Source organism: Biomphalaria glabrata, chromosome 12 (genome assembly GCF_947242115.1).
Source record: "Biomphalaria glabrata chromosome 12, xgBioGlab47.1, whole genome shotgun sequence".
Taxonomy (NCBI): domain Eukaryota; kingdom Metazoa; phylum Mollusca; class Gastropoda; family Planorbidae; genus Biomphalaria; species Biomphalaria glabrata.
The window spans coordinates 12,742,094-12,763,900 of NC_074722.1; the positions used below are offsets into that span (position 1 = coordinate 12,742,094).

A 21,807-nucleotide genomic window follows, 5' to 3' on the forward strand; every position below is an offset into this window, starting at 1 on the left:
CATCTTTCTTACAGGTCATGACTGAGGTTGAATGAAAGAGAAATCCCCTGAAGTATCAAAATAAGCAAATAAACATTTAAAAAAACAAGACAAATCAACAGTTTCTATATTTGGTATATTTAATAATTGTTAAACCATCGGTTACATCATACAGTCACACCAATGTGAAAGAAGTCATTTTGTTCAATCATCATTTTGTTTCATAACTTACAAGCTTGCCAATGTTTGAACAAAATTTCACCCAGCACATCACATTGTAACATTTCTATAGAGGTTTGGACAGGGAAGGGAAACAGAACAAAAATACTTGACCAATAAATACAATACAATGGCTCATGAAACTCCCTCTCCCTCCCTGGGGACCAGAGTATTTCAATCAGAAAGTCTTGGGAGAAAATAAATTAAACCAACTCTATTTGGGAAGGATAAATTGAAGTGTTGGCAATTCTTACCCTAGATGTACAGAGTGATTTTATACCAAGAACTATAAGCCTCAGCTTTCAATAACAAGGCAAAACAACAAAAAAAAATCCAATAAACTTTATGTTCAGACCAAAGCACTTCACTATCACAATTGAAATGTCAAGAATAATGATGGTAGGGGAGGGAACTCAATAGCCAAACACAGGGAAACAAAATATCTCAAAATGGAGTTCATGTATATAATTTAATATATCTGCTTATCATTCAGTATTTGTCCACAAACTAGTTCTTTTGAATGTGTGTGTTAAATTGAACATACATTTCCAAAATAAAAATATGTAGCAAAAAGTTAATTTACAAGCAAATAATTAGAAATGATATTACACAAGAAACAAACCTCTCAAAAGGGGCTAATATTACAATAGAACCAGTTGGTGCAGGGCCCAGCAAGTTGAAAGTCACCCCCTACTATACAAGCCTAGTCTACCATTTGAAACTCAATCAATAGGAGCTCATCATATTTTTTAGCCCTTGAAAAAGAAATAGAATCCCCATGGCAGCAGGGGTATACAAGCAATCAAAAGGAGTGAAAAACAAAGTCATAAAACTTCTACACCAAAAAAAAATTAAAAAAAATGAATGAATGAATGACCAGAAAATTTAACTATGATGGTACAATAGGTCCTGGCTTTATCATCACATAGTACAAAAGTTACAGCCATACAGTGCCCTCTCCTCTCCATTGACAAAAAAAAGTTATGTACTGAACATACATACAATCAACATTAGGAATGTGTTCAGCTTTGAAAATTAAAACTTGTGAATACGTTCTAAAAAAAAAGAAAGAAAAAGAACTGGGCAGAATTACATTTCAAGAATGCTCAATATCAAACATATTGTCAAGTCTAGATAGGGAAACAAGAAAAAAAAAAGCCTATGATTTGTGTTCAACTGTGTGTGCTGCAATCATTGAGACAAGTGCCACTACACTGCACATATCTCCCAAACAAGAATCCAAAAATATCTAAAACAATATATCAAATCAAAGAGTGTGACATTTGTGCCCATTCACATTTCTCCCAGAAAAAAAAAGTCATTAAATAGAATCCATGCTAAGTCTAAGCTACAAGTGTTCAACAACAATGAAACAACAATAACCACAGCAGAGCTACACAAGTTGCTACCAAAGTAGGCTCACTCTATGTATCTAGTGAACATGACACACAAATAGGAGGAAAAGAACCCAAAAAACTTGACAAGGATATGAAGAGGCTAGATTAACTGGTTCATCACAAAAATATTTGTCTCAGTATAAATATGTAGAATACCTAGTTCACCAGAGTACATAGAATATTGCTAACTACAGTATCATCACAAGAATGTCTCCAGCAAGTACACCCACCAGTTAGTATCCTGCAGGGATAAACAATCAAATCACTGAAGCAGACAAAGTGACAGATAGCAACTATGGAGTTGAATCACTCAAACCACCTTCCCTCCATGTCTGATAGTGACAAAGGAATTTCAACATTGATTCATAGGATACATCTCAGACCAAAAACAACTAGATAAAGCAACAGCTGAAAAAAAACAACAAAAAACAAATGTTGAATGTGCATTGATATCATCTGACTGCACAGCTGTTTCAATCCAGATACACTGCATTTAGAAAACAAAACTGTATGTAAAACTAAAGAAAACTTGATCCAAGTTGATATAAAGACACTATACATTGGCTGGTGTGAAGCAAAATAAAAACAAATTACTTGGGTTGTACATGAGTTTCAATTACAAACAATACTTTGATTTTTTGGGGGTTAGTTTCTTTAATAATTATTACACCCACCCTCTATTTTTTCTTGTAAGAAAACAAATGTTTCTATACTAGTAAAATATCCACCTGTCAACTATTGATGATTTTCTTTGTCTTAGATATAAGTAATCTAATGTTAATACACAACCAAATAATTTATTGAAGAGTTGTTCCTTTATAGGCCTGCAAACAGCAGCTACTATTCCAATTTGACAACATTTAAATAACATCAGTAAAGAACATAACTTTTTGTCTAACCTTATCTGACCACTAGACACCGACTAAGTCACAGGAGGGAATCTCCAGATGACAGTGAAAACACAGTAGATGAATGTAATATAGACTATACAGTGACTAAATGTAACACTATGTTACATGCTGTAACCATAGCCAGGCATGGGGGCACCAGGCATTGTGGGCATGTAGCCATAACCTGCAGGGGGCATTCCCATTGGGCCAGCTGTCAACATCAACTGAGGCTCATCTGTGGAAACAAAAGAACATGAATGGAAACATACACTAACACTACCTCAACTAAGTAGCTTAGGATGTCCTGCTCAAGGATCTAGAAATATTCTTAGGACTTTCAATAAAAGATTAGAGATTATTAGATGCAAGAGCTGAATAAAGGATGACAAGAACATCTAGTGCTCATAAAATAACCTATTTAAATACAAAGAATCCAACTAGGAAATAACAAATCTCAACTATAAAAAGGATAGTATAAAAAAAAAAAAAGTGCCAACTGAAATGTTACACACGTTTGTAAGATGACATGCACTTACTTAAAACAATTGGTCTTTCTTCTGCTTTCTGTTCTTCTTCACTTCTCACTGACTCTGACTGCTCTAATTTGTCAACCTTTGGCAGAAATGATTTTTATTATCATTTTGTTAAAAAAAACTAAGGCATAAATAAACATTAGGAAACAATGTTTCTCAAAATCAAACCATTCAAGACTAATATGTGGAGTGGTTCAATACATTTTTACCTGTTAAAGTGACTGAACTGTTCTCTTGGCTCAATATCACAAATTATTACAATTGTTTTGTTGTGTAGACTTAAGCTGCTAAAATTAATTTTGAATAGCACTATTAATCCTTAAAACATGTATAGTAGTTTAGCCTCTAAACATCAGTATTTTTATTACATTTTGTATGCACTCATTGTAAAACAGCTCAGCACTTTAACGGTTAAGCAGTGTTTACATGCATTCATTAATATGTGTAGATGTAGAAATAATTGTGAAAGAATGTCTATTCCACTAGAGACAGAACCGATGAGCTAAATTGTGAGGGCATGTTTATATAGGGAGTGGCAGTTTTTGGTGAGGAATTAGGGCTACACTTGACAGGAGAAAAAAAAACCTTTGTGTGCTTTAAAGTAGACTTTAAAAAAAACAACTTGAGTATTAATGGAAGTCATGGAGCAGACAAAGATGTAACAGGACTCAGATGATTTACTAGTACTTTTATACTTGTGCATTTGTGTACTATATACTTAAAAAAATTAGTTATTAGATTCAAGAGTTAACATGCAAAATTTAGTATTTTATTTGAAGACAGCCATGTCTGAAGCATTAAAATAGTTCAAAGCCTACCTTAGTGGTATATTCTCTCATGACTTGAATCATGTATGGCATTGCAAAGTCCATTATGTTATGCCTCCAGGCCAGCTCAAGGATCACATCAGGACGTAACAAATCATAACACTGGAATAGACATGCTGCAAAACATTCATGGTTATTGCTCTCCAAGAACCAGGAGATTAAGTCTTCGGCTATTTCAATCTGTCTTGATTCACCAGCATAGCTCATAGCATCCTGTACAGAAAATAATGACTTGCATTAGAACCATTGGCTAAAAAGAACAACAAACTAATTTTTCTTTGAAACAAACAAACAAAATCCCAGCTAAATCATTACACTTCATTTCAAAAGGTTATCAATTGAATGTGTAAAAACAGTTCAACATATAAGAAGTATAAAAATATACCTTGAACAATTTATCCTTTTTGCATAAATCCACACTCTGCTTCCACCTGTTGTTGCCTTTGTACAAATATGCTGCGATGCGCCGGAACTCAATGAGCTCATGTTTCTCAAGGCGCTGAGCAAGGGCAATGTTGTCAAAGTTGTCATAGGCATCAATTGATGTACGCAGACCTTGATAGTCTTCCTCTTCAATAAACAGATTGTTGATGGCTTCATTGATAGCCTTGTTGTTGTTTTTCTGCACTGATCGCAGATATGGCTTGACCAATGGAATTTGGTTGGTCTGTGGCACGAAGTAAAACGAAGTAAAAAAAATCTTGAGTGCCAATGTGCATTCATTTAGTAAATTTACCACTAAAATGGACCTACAGACATTTAGACTAATAAAACAGCAGAAGAAAAAAAAAAGACTTAGCAAATGTATTATAATGTTCTAAATTTTTTATAAATGTTTAATTCCATGATTCCACTATAAAAAAATTGAAGACTAAAATACCTTTTGAAAGAAGTTCACAGCCCGTGTGTGGTCTAGCCTAGGTGTCAGGACCAAAAGGAGGTCATTGAGCAGCATGGGTTTAAAATCCAAATAAAATTGAATGGCTTTGTAGTACAGTTCAATGTTGGCTACCTGGTCACAAACAAAACAAATCGTGTTAATTTATAAGGGTAAAATACAACAACGGTCTGCCACAGGGAAACATCTACCTAAAATGTTTTCTGATTTTAAGTTATCAATTTTTTGATGTATCCCTAACATAAGTTAGACTTGCAATAAGAATAATAATTCATAATAATAATAAGGAAAGATAAACTAGATATATGGTAAAATATCCTACCACTAAGTCTGCATACCTTTGTAATGATATCTTTGAACTGTGGTTCTCTCCAAGCTTCAGTAGGATGGGCCATGATGGTTAGGATTGCATTATCAAATTCATCATACTTGTCGTACAAAAAGACCAATTCTGGCCACAAATGAGCTTGTTCAGCGGCACGTAAAACCTAGCAGCAAAAAAAAATAATTTAAATTCAATTACTATTTTTTATTGTTAACAAAATAAACAACAAGAAAAACATAAATAATACTTAAAAACCCAACAGATTACATTAAGCCTAGTTGTATCAATTAGTTTGGATTTTTAATGTATTTAAATTTATAAAAGAACTAGTCTAAAAACAATAAATCTGCGCGATTACAAATATTTTTACCAATCTTTTTTGTTACCGCTAATAGCTTTCATAACTATTAGCGCTATGATCCTATTACTTGTCTATACCAGTTGAAAAGCGGTAAGAGGAAAAAGAAGGAAGCATCTGGGTGATCACTTTTTAAATGCAATTATTTAAAAAAATAAAAAACAATAAAAATAGGTTTTATAATTATCTATTGGTAGTTTCAAACTTAAAAGTGGGAACCTATAAAGGGGGCTAATTCAACTTATACCACCACATCAGTTAAGTACAATATCTTTCCCATGTTCGAGATACCAAACAAAATAATTAATTACCAAAAGTTAATTAACTAACTATTTTTTAAATTTTTTTTATTAATAGTTGTTTTGACAAGTAGAAGAAATAATAGTGCAAAATTTCGGCTTGATCCGGAATTGGGTGTGGAAGAAATAACATATAGAAACTTTTTATCAGAGTGACTGACATAAAAAAGCTATGTAAAAATGATGAGTAAATAAGCAAACTTAAATTATCCAAACACTGACCTTTGGAATGTTTACTCTGGACCAGAAGAGCTCAAGGTGTTCTCTCATCTTTTCAGGTTTATATTTAGAGTACAAAATAGCCAGTTCAGTGAACATTCCCATGTGTGCACGTTCTAGACCTGAAAGTAGAGAGAGAATGTGGAAACAAGTTTAAAAACAGTAGCAATCATTTCTTAAATCCCTCTACATTTCCATACCAGATGATGGTTAATGAAACTCTCTGGATGTTGGGGAAATGTTTCCAGTGTTAACAAATCTATGAAATAAAACAACCAGGCGAAAAAACAAATAAACATTGAGTAATTTACACTACATATATAAACAATTTAAATAGCTTGTAAAAAAAAATAAAAAAAATTGCCAAATTAAAGCAAGTCAAAACATAGTTACTTTACAAGAAAAAATCTAACCCACAGGATTTAGAAGAAAACTTACTTTGCTCTGTGTTGTTAAAAACTAAAATTACACAGATAAAACAATTTTTTAAACTTTACAATAGTTAACATTTCGCTTTCATTTAAAATGTTCAAAGCTACACCTCATTTCAAGAAAGCAAGACTAACCTAAAGCAGCTTCTAGCAGCTGTATTAATTCCTCAAAATATCCCCTGTCTTGGTAATAGTTAATGAGTTCTTCCAATTCATCAGCATGGACAACAATGTGAAGGCCGCACATCTGAGCCAGTCTGAATTCACCATTATCAACACAGGCAAAACATACCTGAAGGGAGAGAACAATGGTTGGTTTGACTTGGAAAGACAACATACAAAATGAAACGAACATAGACAATAAATTAACATGTATACATTTTGTGTGTGTGTGTGTGTAAGTAGATTAATCACTTACTTCTTTCCAGGTCTTGGTACTGTTGGCTTTTCGAGCTCCATCAACAGCTCCCTGGTATTCCCCAAGGTGGACAAGGGTAATAGCCAGTCTTGCGTAGTTGGAAACATTGTTATACAACAGTTTAGCAGCTTCATACATTTTGTTGTCAAAGCATCGATCAGCCACCTGTAAGCATTAGTACATGATGCTGAGCAGATATCCAATCATGTGAAAGTATTTTGTGTGTTCAATGGTTTAAAAAGAAATAGAAATGCAGTAAATTATTTCTCTACCTGAGTAATGTTAGCATGGTTAGGTCCTGAAATAAACTCTTCCATGTCGGCAAGTCTGTTGGTTTTTGCATAAGCATAAACTAATTCTGTCTCCACAAAGGTTTCTCTGGCTTTCTTCCTGGCCATTTGTAAGAATTTCACCAAGTCTTCCCAATTATCTGAAACAACATATACATGCAATTAGACTTTCTATTTATCATCCCACAGCAGTCAGATTTCACCATATAGCTATAATGTTGACCACCACACAATATTTACACATTCCTATTCTATTTTTACTCACCATTTTTGCTGGCAACAGCTACAACCTCCATGTACTGAGAAGGATCATCAGCCTTAAAGTAAGAGTCAATGGCTTCTTTCACAAGACCTTGGTTCAACTGAGCTCGGGCCAATTGGCTCCATACAGCAGGGTCATTGCACCTCTCTGCAAACTCATAAGCTCTGTCCAAGTTATTCACATTGTCAATGAGTACCTTAAAATAGAAAGGCAATAAATCAAGTCATACTTACATTCTAAAATTTTTTTTAAAAGTTTTTTTAATGTTCAGAGTAGCAAGTCATTTCTGAAATACTTACCTGAATGGCTGAAGTATTCACTTCAAACTTTTTGAAAATAGCAAATGCTTCTTCATATAGCTCATTGCTAATGGCAATGTTTGCAATATCTGGGGCATCATAATTGTCTAGTCTGTTGATGTATTCCATAACCCTTGTTCGATCTGCCTTAATAGCTGTCAAAATCAGCAAGTTCTGCAAGTTTCTAAAAAATGAAAGAAACAAAATTATTTTTAAGGATGAACAAATAAATATAGGTTATGTTATTTTTTGATACTTACAGATCTAAAAGTTCACGAGTATTTTTAAGTGTGGAATAAAATGTATTATTCTGAACTCAATTGTTCAACTGGAATGCTAGTATTTCTACCTGTGATCGCTGAAGACCGATGTTTCCAGAACAATCTTCTCCAACAGCTCTATGAGTTCATTGGGTAAATCTGCAGTCATGAAAGCTTTAACAGCTACAGAGATCTCCTCAGGATCTTGGGTCTCTGACAGAGCAGTCTGCACAACCTGTTCACATAATAAGCTTGCATAAGATAACATTTCAGATGTTAACATACACTGCATGAGTTCACTAAGTTATACAGAGTATCCTACCTGATCAATCAGTTGGCGTTTGAATTCATTTTCCTCACTGAGTACAGTTGCCCACAGGTCAGGGTCTCTTCTACGAACCAGGTAGCGAGCCTCACTTTTAAATAATGAATTTTCATTGCATACCTAATAAAAAAATTTCAAAAATAATTTTTTAAAATTCTTACAGCTGATTGTATTACAGCAAATAACCTACTAAACTATTAACCGAAAAAAAAAGAAAAAGAAAGAAAGATTCAAGCATTATTTCCTTTATACAAAATGAAAAATGATTCCTACTTTGATAAGCTCTTCATCACAAAGCCCTCTCTCATAGGCCACACATGCCAAATGAGGATCACGTTTTTCACAATACTTTCCAACTGTGCGACTATCATAGTATTGATTTTCTCTATTACAAAAGAAAACAAAATATATATAAATATATTTTTTATGGCTTCCTTTTTACAGACACACATACATGAGTTTTAAGTTTCTATTCACAAAGAATGAAAGACAAGCAGTAAGAAATACATTAATTAACAAATTATCTTTTGTAAATGAATAGAATGTTTCTAAAGAAGATGCCAACCTTAAGAATCTCTCAGGATTGTTGTTGCTGTCAATGTAAATCTTCGCCAGGGCATTGTGTGTGGCAGCTTCATTAACACCTTCAAGAACTCGAGTTTCCAGCCATGGAAGCAACAATTTCAACCTGAACGACATGAATACAATTGTTAGCTTACAAAAGAAAAGGAATAGATTACACACAACAGACTAACTAAGTATAAATTAAAAATATTTTTTAGATGAAAAAAAAAAAACATAATGGAAATAATTATTTGTATACAATGGTAAATATCAAGAAATGTGAGTTCTTATGCGAAACACATAGTTAATGATAAAACTATGGTCTGTCTGTGAACTACTGCTATTTCATTTTGGGTTATTAGGTTTTTATTTACCTTTATGAAAAAAATTGTCATAAAGGTCATATTTTTAAAACCCTCAAACTGTGAATCCACTTTAATGTTATTTAATGCTTTCTTCTTTTTATTTAAAAGCTTTTGCTAAAAAGACATAAACAAAACTATTGTGAAAGTTTGAAACAAAAGTATTGTAAGTAAATGACATACCTATTTCTTTTCTCTACTTCCTCGACTAGTTCATCAGTTGAGAACTGTCCTCTCACAACTAAAATAAGCTGCTTGATAATATCTTCTGTACAGTCAACATCTAACAGACCACCAACTACAACAGGCAGACGTGATGGATTGACCTGTAAAAAAAGTACTATGATTACCACTTCATATTAGACTATGATCCATCTATTGTGTTTCTTCAAGGTTTTTAGCATCTAATCACAGAGATAAGATAAAATAATTGACGTTACCAAGGAAAATAAAAGTCTAAAATAAATAAGATCTGAAAAGTCTTGAATAAAAGCTCTAAACAGAAGCTTGTTCTTTCTCACAGGCAGTAGGTAGAGTACAACAAATTTTATAAATGCCTTACATGTAGTCAAGGAAAAAATCTATCCAGAAATTTTCTTGCAAAAAAAAAAACCCCAACTCAGCTTTAGTTTTCTTGGAATTAGTTTCCTCCCAAGTGGTTAATTGCTATAGTTACAACATATTAACCTACTAAGTAGACCAAAACTTCTAAAATTTGACTTAAGAAAAAAAGAAAAGAAAAATAGAAACTGTTTACCATTTTACTCTATAATCAGTGCAGGTTTAAAAGAGCTATACAAATGAAGACAAGACAACTTACTTTCTGAACATATATCTCAATGTATTTCTGTAGGTTGTTCCTGTAAAGATACAGAACTAGATCATGTACAAAGTCAAATCTGTCACAAACAATGATGAGAGGTAGCTGGTCAGTCAATTTGGCTTCCTAGAAAAAAATAAACAAAAAAATTTTTGGTTGTTACCACAAAAAAAATATTACTTCTAATATAAACTATAGCAATATTACTTTAAACAATATTGAGAAATGTGAGTTCTTATGCGAAACACATAGCTGATGTTAAACTATGGTCTGTCTGTGAACTACTGCTGTTTCATCTTGGGTTACAGTATGTCTGACTAATTTATTATGAATTAGTCATGATGATTAAACACATTAACCCTCATTTGTATTTGGTTAATTGACAAAATAAAAAAAAAATTTAAAATGGAGAAACTTTTATTTTCTATTTAAAGCAGAGATCAAGAACTAATAGTACAAATACCTTCAAAAAGTTTTTCACTCTTTCTGGATCATAGCAGTTGCTTTCTCTACAAATTCTTTCTACTTCTTTAATCTGTCCAGTTTTACAGGCTGCCTGGATATATTTAAAGTGGACTTCACTGTCTTGGCTAAAGTTTACAATGGATCCCAAAAAGTAGAACAGGCCTGTGCAAGCATCAAATGAAAGTTTAACCATTTCTCCTTACTCAGGATGCAATATAGATTCAAAATGTTGAAGAATGAAAATAAATGATAACACAGACAGCCCAATTTTTATGCTAAAAAATACTGATTTATAACAGGAAAAAACTATAATAAAAAAATCAGCCCAATTCTCTTTTTCATCTTAAAAAAAAAAAAAGTACTCCACCTCTTTTACATTTTCAAATATACAGAGATGGGAACATACTTAAATTTTTTTTTAGGAAATTTTGTACCCCCCCACTCCCTGTTTTAGAACTGGCCTGTCACGGCAACTTAGAAGATGTTGCTGAATTTTTTACAATTATTACATAATAATTGCACTGCATAAGCTTTTACTGCACACCTACCACAAAATGCATACAAGGCACTATTGTTTGTACATATAGGTGAGAGAAGAAAGCTTTTTGCAGATGCTTTATATCTGGGTGGTTCCGCAAGGTTGTCATTGCCGGAAGTGGTAATGGATGTAAGCACTCCACTACCTATAAAATGCTTCCAAATGGCATGCGTCTCAAATAGCCACTGACAACCAGTCCAACTCCTGGCCTTCACATGTGGCTCAGATATTGAGTCCAGTGGAACTGCTCTCACTAACAGGAGAAGGGGCAAAGGCGAGTAACTGGCGCCTTAACCAGTAAGCTTCGGGCAGGAGGGGCTTGTTAGCCATGGCTGGCTACCCACCTAAGAGAAGGAAAACTCTGAATTCAAACCTCTGTTGCCTTGTAGCTATACCCAATCATGGGAAAGGCTTCGGGAGTCAACCCTGAGGAAAAATCAGGAGCTGGCGAACCTAAGGCAGTTTGCAGCACCCAGTTCTACACTCTGGCAGAACCTGCGACGCCGCGGACCCCAAACTGTATCGGCACTGCCGTCCCTTTGGATACAGCTAATGCCCAGGCATTCATCTCACCGAGATGAATCCATAGTCGCTCCGCGACTGGAGGAGGCCATAGATAGAGAGATTAGATTTATATCTGGGTCCAGGCAGTCTGAGCATTATATAATAGATAACTGCTTTACAGGTAATGTAACAACTTCTCTCTCAAACAACTATAAAGAATAAATGTGTTTGAAAATCAAAACATGCTTGAGTTTTGGAAATACTTCAAAAGTATGAGCTACACTTCTGTTGTGCCCATAATCAGGCCGGTCTTGGACCACTGAAACCTACGTGGTCGCAGTAGGCCCCACACTTTCATAGGCCCCGCGCTAATTCTAGGTGTAATAATTAAATTGCAAAATATATAAGAAAATTCCTGGAAATCTCCTGAATTTATTAAAATCTTCTGAAAACTCATAAAATTCTCCTGAGAAATAGACTAAATTGTCATTTGTGGGTGTCATTCATTGCGGAAAACACCAATCCTACGTGCGCTAGAAGAAAAAAGGCATTGTCAGCTTTCATGTAATAAAATGTAATAATCTGGCGATTTTTCACCTTAATTGGAAGTTCCAATACTTTATTTACTTTTATAGCCACTGGCATATAAATATGCCATAGGTTGCAAGGTTCGTAAATAAAGTTAATTTGATTGCAATTTTGTACTTAGTAAAGAATGAATAAAATTCAAAGCCAATTTTTTTTAATACAAAATCTTAATTTTCACGTATTATCAGACCTGCCTACCAAAAAAAGTTCATATGCGTAATGCTGATGGTCAAAATGCGTATTTTGGCACCAGAATGCGTAACACGCGATCCACTATTTTGTCACATATATATATATATATATAATATTAGATCTAGATATCATGATTAGATCTACAATCTAAATCTAGATCAATACGACAATAGAGATGATACCGATGCGTGGATCCGCTACAAACGTAGGTCTACTCCAAACTTTCGTAGGCCTACCTTCATCCTTGATCTATTCTATACTAAGACTAAGAATCTAGTATAGATTTAGACTAGATGGTAGTAGATGTTATCGACCTATATCTAGTCAATCTAAATCATACTACAACTAAATTGGATCTAGATTGTAGAGTAATGTAGAGAATCATGACATAACGTAATGACTAGTTAGATCTATTCCTGTATAACAAGTTATCTAGATTCTAGATATAGAGTCCAGATCTAGATCTAGACATCTACAATGTCACCCAATGTGTTTTGAATCGATAGCACTTCCATATTTTTTCTATACAAATGAACACAGGAATCAGGGATTCAATATAATTAATTTCTACTAATGAACTTACAAAAAAAAAAAAGTCACGTTGGTGTATAAGCTAACTGACGGTACTAACCCGCACTCTCGCGTTCTTCATTTCTAGACTAAATCTAATTGCTTTTAAGAACCAATCAACGTATAGATCTGGACACAATGTGTTCCCCCACCTTTTCTCTCTTCCCTATCACAAATCAAACCCTTGCAGACAACCCCACTTCCCGGACAAAGCCCAGTACCTTCCCAGGGTCAAAATGATCAAATAGTGTTTTTAAGTTATGAGCTCTAGTATAATTGGTCTTTCAAGTGATCAAGTCAAAAGTTATAAGTTTGTACCTTCATAACTCTTAAAGGACTCAAACAATTCTATCAAACTTTCTGTGGTCAGCTGCTCATGGTACTTGGAGGCTATCTGGACACACACTTGTAAGTTTTGACGAATGTTGGCAGTAAGCATTGCTTTCAGGCACTCCAATGAATCATCCACAGAAAGTGTACCAAAGTAAGTCACAAGCCACTAAAAAAAAAATATAAAAAAATTAAATCATAAATTGGTTCAGTTGCTTTGACACCACAATACAGAAAGGAACCAATAGGACTAGTTATATCTGGAGATTAATCTAATCACGAGAAACCTCACATCTAGTATAACCAGTTAAACAGTCTTCAACTGAATAAGATGTGAACATACTAATACAGCTAGAGTAAAAGTTGACAAACCTCTGGATTGAGCAAATGTGTGTGTACCACTGCTCTCTTCACATCATAGAGGTCTGTGTAATGTTCTAATGCCTTGAAAAGAAGAACAATACAATTTATCATATTTATGTATTCATAAATATTCAAATATATATTTATTTTTATTAGGTCGCAAAAATAAAAAGGGCAAACTCACTCTTTGTAATAAGCCAGCTTTTTCACAAAGTTGTGCGATATGGGCACGGTCATAATGAGTGAACATCTGATTTCCAAGGATAGCATCAGCTACCTGTTAAAACAAACACAATAACACTAGCTTATTAAGTAAGGAAACAGTGTGGCTAATCAGTATATTTGTTTCAAGAATGAAAATGACAGCAAGTTGTTAGTTTTAAAGCGAAACACATAGTCAATCAAAACTATGGTCTGTCTGCAAACTGGTTTGATATAAGGTTCATTATTTTGAAACTATCTAGATTAAATAGTATCATTAAAGTCTCAATGAACCCGCAAAAAAAAAAACAAAAAAAAAAAACTATCACTAGTGTAATGATATAGTGTAATGTACCTGAGGAGCAGACAAAAGGTTCATCTCCAGCAATCTGGTCTGTAATGGTCCTTCTGCAGGTCTATTGTTTTTAAGAGCATCCAGAAGGAAAGATGTGCACTGTTGTATCAGGTTAAATTCCATAAAGACATCTACAATCTGTTTAAAAAAAAAAATGAATTAAATCAATACATAAATGTATTGATAGTAAAAATAAATCTTATGGAAATAGTGTCACAGTGATAAAACAATCTCCAGGAACTAATAGAGAACAAAATAACAATGTTGAAATCATGAACTTAATTTTAAAAAAAATATTCTTATCAAACTTCTTGTGATGAAAATCATTCTTGTGTCATTTAATGACATAAAGAACACAACATATAAATGACAATGAATAACCTGATTGACATCAGCCAAGGGCTCATCATCCTGAACCAACATTTGAGCAAATTGAAGACCTTGTTCAGGGTTGATGCGCATTAGGTTCCTAAGCAAGAAAATGTAGTCTGGTGTGAAGCCCACTTTCTTAGAGTAGAGGATGATCTTTTGAAATTGGCCTGTCTCAGCAAAACATTGGATTACCTGAGAAACAATAAAATTATAAGGATAGTGGCCACACATTTGTTATCACAATCATCAAGTGTTAATCTTCTGTTGAGAATGACAATCATACTTACTTTTTGTGGCACATTAGCTCTTAAATACACAGACAAGGCTAAAGTAGGATCAGCAGTTTTCACAATGTCACCTAGCTCTTCACTGCATTCAAGCTGCAAGGAGAGTGATTTGGTTAATACAAAGTTTTTGTCTTAAAATCAATTATTTCTTAACAGTGAAACTACTCTCTTTTCAAGAATCAAACAAGTTTAACTCTTTCTCTCTGTAATTATTTTCCCATGTTTTGAAGGAATTCTTCATTTGCTGATTACTATTTCACTACCCCTGTTATGACTGGGCTTCAATAGCTTTGTTGTTTATCAGAATATGTTGTATTTGTATAGAATTAAAGGGAAATGCATGCTTTTTTTTATACTTCAAAGTCAAGTTTAAAAAAATTAAACAATTTAATTTGGTCAAAATCAATTAGGAGAGAAAGAGATAACTGGTTCACCAATTATCAACAGCTTAACTAAAATTTTGCTAAACATGAACACACCTTTTCCTCTTTCAACCATTTTTCCACAAGCTGCTTGCGACCTTGTTGCAAAACTGGTCTACACAGTTCCAAGGATTCATACTTGTTAAGTTGGCCTTTATCTAGAAGTATACCAAAGTACTGTAATAATGGTGAAGTGGTGCCTTGAATTGTAGGGACTTGCTGAAACCTCTGAATTGTTTGAGGAGTTCGCAATATGCCCTAGAAACAGAAACCAATAAAAATAAATTAACATGGGTTTGAAAGAATTACACTAATAGAACATCTAAACACTTTTTAAAAAGGCAAATAACTGAATAGTCTCACTTTTGGTGCACTGGCTGCCACTTTGGCTGCTTCCTGGTAGTTTCCAGCCTGGAAAAGATTGTTGAACTTTGTAACAAACAAGTCCTCAGCACCAGGCAAGTTACAGCGAGATGAAATCTTTAAAGCCAAGTCTGGGTTTTGGAGCTGGCTGTTTATGTACTGCACTATGTTCTCTTCTTCCACACTAACTGACAAAACCTATAAGAAACATCCAAGAGATTTTTCATTGAAAACACTTAACACTTGCCTAGTTGGTAGTACTTTTTATTTACAAAATCAAAATTACTTGTCCTTTTCTGTTGACGCCGATGATGCCATCAGTAGCTTCATGGGGAGCTGTCACAAATATTGTGTCTGCACTGATTCTGTTCATGTAAATGCAAGTGCCTGTCTCAATGTCATACATATGGATATATCCATATTTGGTCACCAGAAATACTACTCCATGCTTATTACTGGTCTGGAAAAGAAAACATGGCAATATTTAGCTGTAGGAATGATATACTATGCACAAATAAATAATTTCAATTTTTAAAAAATATTTTTATAGTTTTCACCAGCTTAAAAAAAAAAAAAAAACGGGAAAAAAAAAAAAAGGGGGGGGGGGGGGGGGAAGCACCAAGAAAGAATGGAGAGGAGAAATTATGACATTTCTAAATGTTGTAGTACGCTTTTAGGTGGAATATAATAGGACATATAAAATGAATATTTATTGATCCAAATTTCCTTGTAAAAATACAATACAATATTATTATTATTATAGATAATGTATTCTAAATTTTTTGTTTGTTATCTCCTGCTCAAGCAGATGGGTCATTGTCATTACCATGGTATACTTTGACCCAAGATTTGATTGCTTATTTTGCACATGACAAAGTTCATAATTCAAGGCCTTTTAACTTTACTTTTTGCTTTCTCATTTGAGCACTTCAGTATTATTGATCTATCTGTGTCATCTCCCCAAAATACGGCACACTATACAGAATGTCTTACCAATCCCTTATGACAGGAATCCTTTTCTTTTTCAAACTGCAAGCCCACTCTTTTTCTCCTCAAAGTGACAATTACCAAAACAGCAAGGAATCTTTAACATGTGTTGCACATTTTTTAACTATGATGTTAAATTCAGATGATACACTAACAAAGTATTTTTACCTGCATGGCAACAGGAAAGTCATTTTGAGCCTCAACAGGGAAGAATACATCCACAGCTTTTTTAGTAAATGGTTGATTTCCAGCTGGTGGAGTTCCAACTTCAATCAGATGAAGCTAGAATTGTAAAACAAAAATGTAATAAAATTAAAGAAATAAAAAAATAAATGTTTAAATAGGTGTATACAGTCCTAACAACAAATATAAAAACTGTCAAGTACCTTGCCTCCTTGAGCACCCCTGACAGCAAAGATAAATAAAGTAGAAGGATGTGGATTTCCATCTGCTTTAAAAGAGGCAAATGATGCAGCATGCCCTTCAATTGGTTGGCTGACTTTTCTCTCTACAGAGTACAACTGCATTGCTCCCACTACACGATTTTGCTATTTAAAAAGAAATTAATCAAATCTAAGAAAGGACAATGTGTCATTTAACAAGAAGAGGAGGCAGACAACATAAAGGAATGAACAGGCCTGTCATTGGAAAAACTCTCTAGTCAAGGTAAAAAGACAGGAATGGAGAAAGATGAATGAAGATCATGTGTAGTGCCCCAACAGTTAAACAGACTAAAGGATAGTGAAGGAATTATGTGTTAAGCTTAGTTTAATTATAGTTAACAACACCTACTTGAGCTGATATTCCCACTAGCAAGAGCCACTGCTGGGCAGCATCTGTTCTGTAATTAATAATCTGACACCCATTAAGATTAGTGTGTCTTTCAAACACTTTCTGAGGCTGGGAGTCTCCTGTAATCATAAAGATAAATGGCAGGAGTCATAAACTATCAAAGAATAGCAGTTTGCTTTTTTTTTTTACAGTGCAGATTATACAGTAACTTGTATAATATTAAGATATTAAAACTAATACTAAGAAAATATGTTGTTGTTTTTTTATTCAACATATCACACCTTCCATTGCCCAGTGGTAAACGGCTGTTTCTGTTACTAGACCAATCATGTTGACAGATATCCATTTCCAGAATATGACATCATCTGTCATTGTGTGTGCCTTCATTTTGCTTTTCATTTCAATGTTGAAAATCTGAAGGGTTTTGCCAGCTAGTAATAAAAGAAAAACAAAATATTATATTCATTTTTTTAAAATTCTAGACCAATTAGACTAAGCTTGTAACATGGACGAGTTATGATTCAAATTATGATTGCATAAAAATTTTCAAATCAATGGGTAAGTACAGCAATAATAAAATAAGACTATAAACTGTTTATTATCCCTTAAAAAAAAACAACTGATAATAAGGTCACACGTTGTGACATCAACTTTGTAAAACAAATGGTCAGCCCTACAGAAAAAAGTTTAGTTCAAACTATATCTGACAATTACATAGAACACCTAAGAAAAGCTGTGTCAAGAATACAAGTTTACTTCTTGAAAACAAATAAGTGCAGATGATGTGAAAAGGGGAAGTTCATTTAATTTTTGTATGAATGCAACAACATGCTCAATGTGACAAGAAAAAAATAACCACATATTTATTGTGACAAGAGAGATCCAGCCACATATTCAATGTGACAATTTTCACAAACATTTACTGATAAAGTATTAAATGAAAAAAATAATAATGATAAACTTCAAAGTTGTATTTATTATTAAATTATATGCCAAGACACTGGCCCCAAATAAAACATCTAGGCCAAACAAACCTTTTAATGCAATGACTTTGCTTGTAGGATTCATAATAGCTGAGTCAGCTGAAATTTGTCTTCTGATAGGGTTGGTAGGGTCATTCATATCAATGATGACAACTTGGGCTGTCTCACCAACTTTTTCTCTGACACAAATGAATTTGTCAGACTCCATGGTGAGAGTGCTGAAACCAATGTTGGCGGCATTGATGCCAACACTCTGGAGCTGTAGAGATAATTAAAGTAAACAGATGTGTCAACAATCTTTTATGAAAACACAAAAATATATACAGAATAATATCATTTACTAAAAAAATCTTATGCTTTGGGGGGAAACCTAAAACTAAGTTAAACCTCTTAAGACAGACTTTTAGCATGTCTTGTGCCAAAAAGACAGATCACTATTTCCAGACAAAGCATTTCTTTAACTAAAAACTAATTACTTAACATACACAAAACTATATTATACATCATTAAAGAGAAATGAATGAACTAATACAATCAAATAGAATCCACCTGAAATATTAACGTTTATTAAAATAAGCAAAGCTAATTTGCATAATTTATTAGCAAAAATTTCCAAACAATTTTTTCAAAACAGTAAGTGTTTTTTAAGACGTTTTGGGCCTGAATAAGTTCTAATATTTGTGTTTGGGGAAACAAGGCCCACAGAGACCCTTCAGACACTTCTGTCACATTATTTTACTACTTTTCTCCCACCCCACCAGGTACCATGGAAACAAACACCTTCATTTTGGGCATAGTGACAGCCATCCATTTAAGACCCAGGGATCTTCTTGAGAACTGTTTGTTGCTCAGAAAGTTAGCTTATTTATTAGTCTAGACTAACTAAATTGACAGTAAAAAAAGCATAAAACAGTCTACAGGGTGCTAATCCCTTAGGCCCAAATGGGTCTTCCTCTATCCAGCTCCTCACCCTTAAATCTAAACCATGTTACCATGAGAATAAACACTGTCAACACTATACTAGATCTAGTACTAGTGTAAACTTAAATCTAAAGCTTTCCTCGATACTGCCCTGATTTTTATTAGGGCTATTAGAGTAATAAAATCAGTGAGTCAGTGAGTTTGCTTTCATCACAGTCTGACATGTTAAAATTTTTACCTGTCACTAGCTAACTTACAAAATCAATACAAACAAAATATCATATAAAAACAGTGAAAGAAGCTGCCATTACAGTTTACTGTGTAAAAATAGTAAGAAGTAATCTGATTGGCTGATACAAACACTGGCTAGTCAATCTTCGGTTGGAAACATCGTGGCCAATAGATCGACCGCTTTGTCTTTTTTGCCAAATATCATTGGGCTGATAGTTCAGCCACATCGTCTTAAGAAGTTTAACCAACAAAAAATTTAAACTAGGATGTATTCTTCCTCTTAAGATAAAAAAAAAAAAGCAAGACAATTACAAGTTATTGCTAAGCACTCAATTACACTTTTATTTGAAATAAAAAAAAAAGCTATTTCCTTTATAATAATATAGCTTAATACATAATTCTTGTGTTAAGACAAAAAATTTTCTAATAAAGTTTAGACTGCTGGCAACTTTCTATTGCATTGTACAGCATTTGGAAATGACTATTAACAATGTATCTATCACAAAATGAGTTAATGTATAATAAAAATGATGTTCTATGATACAAAAGATGTTAAATATTTGATCTGATGCTGTGAGTTGTGCATGTCACTCCGCACAGGTGACTGGGTATGTGGATTGTGTTTGTTCAGTGTTGGATGGGAAGGCTTTAAGTGTAGTTGGAGTCTGTATTGCTGTCTTATATATTTCCATGAGTGACCTATTTAAACTAGTAAAATTAAAAAGTAATTAAAATAGAATTTAAAAAAATAAATTTCTAGGTGGCAGTATTAGTCTATATTGGTTTGGCATAAATATGAACAAGAAATGAGCAGACAAAACCTAGGGCAGGTCTTCATCAAATAGCACTTTAATTCTGTCTTTTCAACAAAAGTGTAAAAAAGGTGAACCAGAAGAGTCAAAAATGTAGCTAAGAAGTGGCAATGGGTGAAATTTGTTCAAAACATTTGATGATATTATATAGTGTTTGATATTTAATAAGCCATTTTATAAGGTATTACAAGGTTGATTTAGATTTTAGATGTAGGGTAACTTGTGCTCTCCAAACTCCTCTATGCCCAAAGCTGGTTGTCCGGAATAACTTTTGGTAAGAAAATAGTAATTTATTACAAAGACCTCATTAATTTTTTTTGTCATGAGAGCAAACAACTTGGCTTATGAATCAAATTAAATGAGCTCAAAAAATATAATCAATTTATGCGGTCTTACTAGCATAGACTTAACCAATCAAAAAATATAGGTAAAGTCATCCCGGTAACAAAGGGAAAAAAACAACCTGACCTACTTATTATTTACTTATTTTAAATTCTCATTTCTTATATAAAAAGACAGCAAAACGGAAAGATATAATATTGAGTCAGAATCATTAGAAAATGAACAAGTGCAGTATACAGAGCACTATTTTCGCATTAAATATAAAAATAAAGAAAGTTGTTCAGATTGATGTTTGTTCCGAAATAGAGATCTACTTCAGTCACTTCAGTAATCAAATGGACAAGTATTAAGTAATCTAATTATGAATTTTTGTCCAATATAAATATATAGATTTTAGTCAAGGTCTACACTGACTAGAGATGTTCTAGAAAAAGTTCAAAAGAGAAGTCTTCTTGACCAAGTCTGTCTAAGAAAAATGTTAACAATAATTGAATATAAAGGAATAAAGGTTAAGTTTAGTCAGTGTTTACAAAAGAAGCAGTCTAGCTAACCTAGTCCTATTCCATAACTAGATCTAGATGATACTAAACTAGATCCAGAACTAGACTAAGTCTATAAAGGATTAGATCTATACTGTCATTAGGCTTCATTAGGTCGTCTGTTACATTGAATTATAAGGGGCGTGTTTAGTGACATAATGTAGACTCTAGACCAGTCCAATACAGATGAGATTGATCTTCCTTCCATACAAATTGTCGATTACAACATGAACACTGGCTTTAAAAGAGATATGTTTACCTGAACATGCTCCTGAAAGCGTATCGGTAGAACCGTAGACATGGCTTGAAGCCAATAAGTTCCTACAGTGACACCAGTCGAAAAAAAAAATTGTTCTCACAATCGAATATGTCAAGAACGTAAGTTGCTGGAGTACGACCTGTTCTGTTAACGCAAGATGGCTGCCACCGGTGGCATAAAAGGAAATTAGTGCAAATTCGCGACACAAATTTTGAAAGAATACAAAGTAATGTAACAAAATAATTTAAAATATGCTTTTCTCATATGCTTTTTCTAAATATTGTACGCTTAATAATAATATCTTCAAATTTAGGCGTAATTTAATCCGTAATTACGCGCATTTTGGAACTACATTATAATAATATATTCTTGCGCGGAAGTAAGAGGCGTTACACAGTGTCACACACTCATTACTG

The 21,807-nt window shown here is 33.5% G+C and overlaps 1 protein-coding gene across 1 annotated transcript; it reads right to left on the bottom strand.

The window, feature by feature from the left end:
• Positions 1–99: 99 nt before the first annotated feature.
• Positions 100–21,577, bottom strand: LOC106065466 (clathrin heavy chain 1). Its single transcript, XM_013224298.2, has 34 exons — positions 21,392–21,577; positions 18,339–18,546; positions 17,586–17,735; positions 17,305–17,423; positions 16,899–17,060; positions 16,681–16,794; positions 15,812–15,985; positions 15,526–15,723; positions 15,220–15,420; positions 14,741–14,833; positions 14,463–14,645; positions 14,082–14,219; positions 13,710–13,802; positions 13,535–13,606; positions 13,151–13,331; positions 10,439–10,602; positions 9,976–10,101; positions 9,339–9,481; positions 8,795–8,917; positions 8,503–8,614; positions 8,227–8,349; positions 7,994–8,139; positions 7,645–7,828; positions 7,349–7,541; positions 7,066–7,223; positions 6,794–6,958; positions 6,511–6,667; positions 5,948–6,066; positions 5,082–5,231; positions 4,726–4,857; positions 4,231–4,512; positions 3,837–4,058; positions 3,022–3,097; positions 100–2,720 (listed from the first exon to the last, which is right to left on the bottom strand). The coding sequence occupies exons 1-34, from the start codon at positions 21,431–21,433 to the stop codon at positions 2,608–2,610; spliced, it is 5,016 nt and encodes a 1,671-aa protein (XP_013079752.1). The 5' UTR covers positions 21,434–21,577; the 3' UTR covers positions 100–2,607.
• Positions 21,578–21,807: the final 230 nt, after the last annotated feature.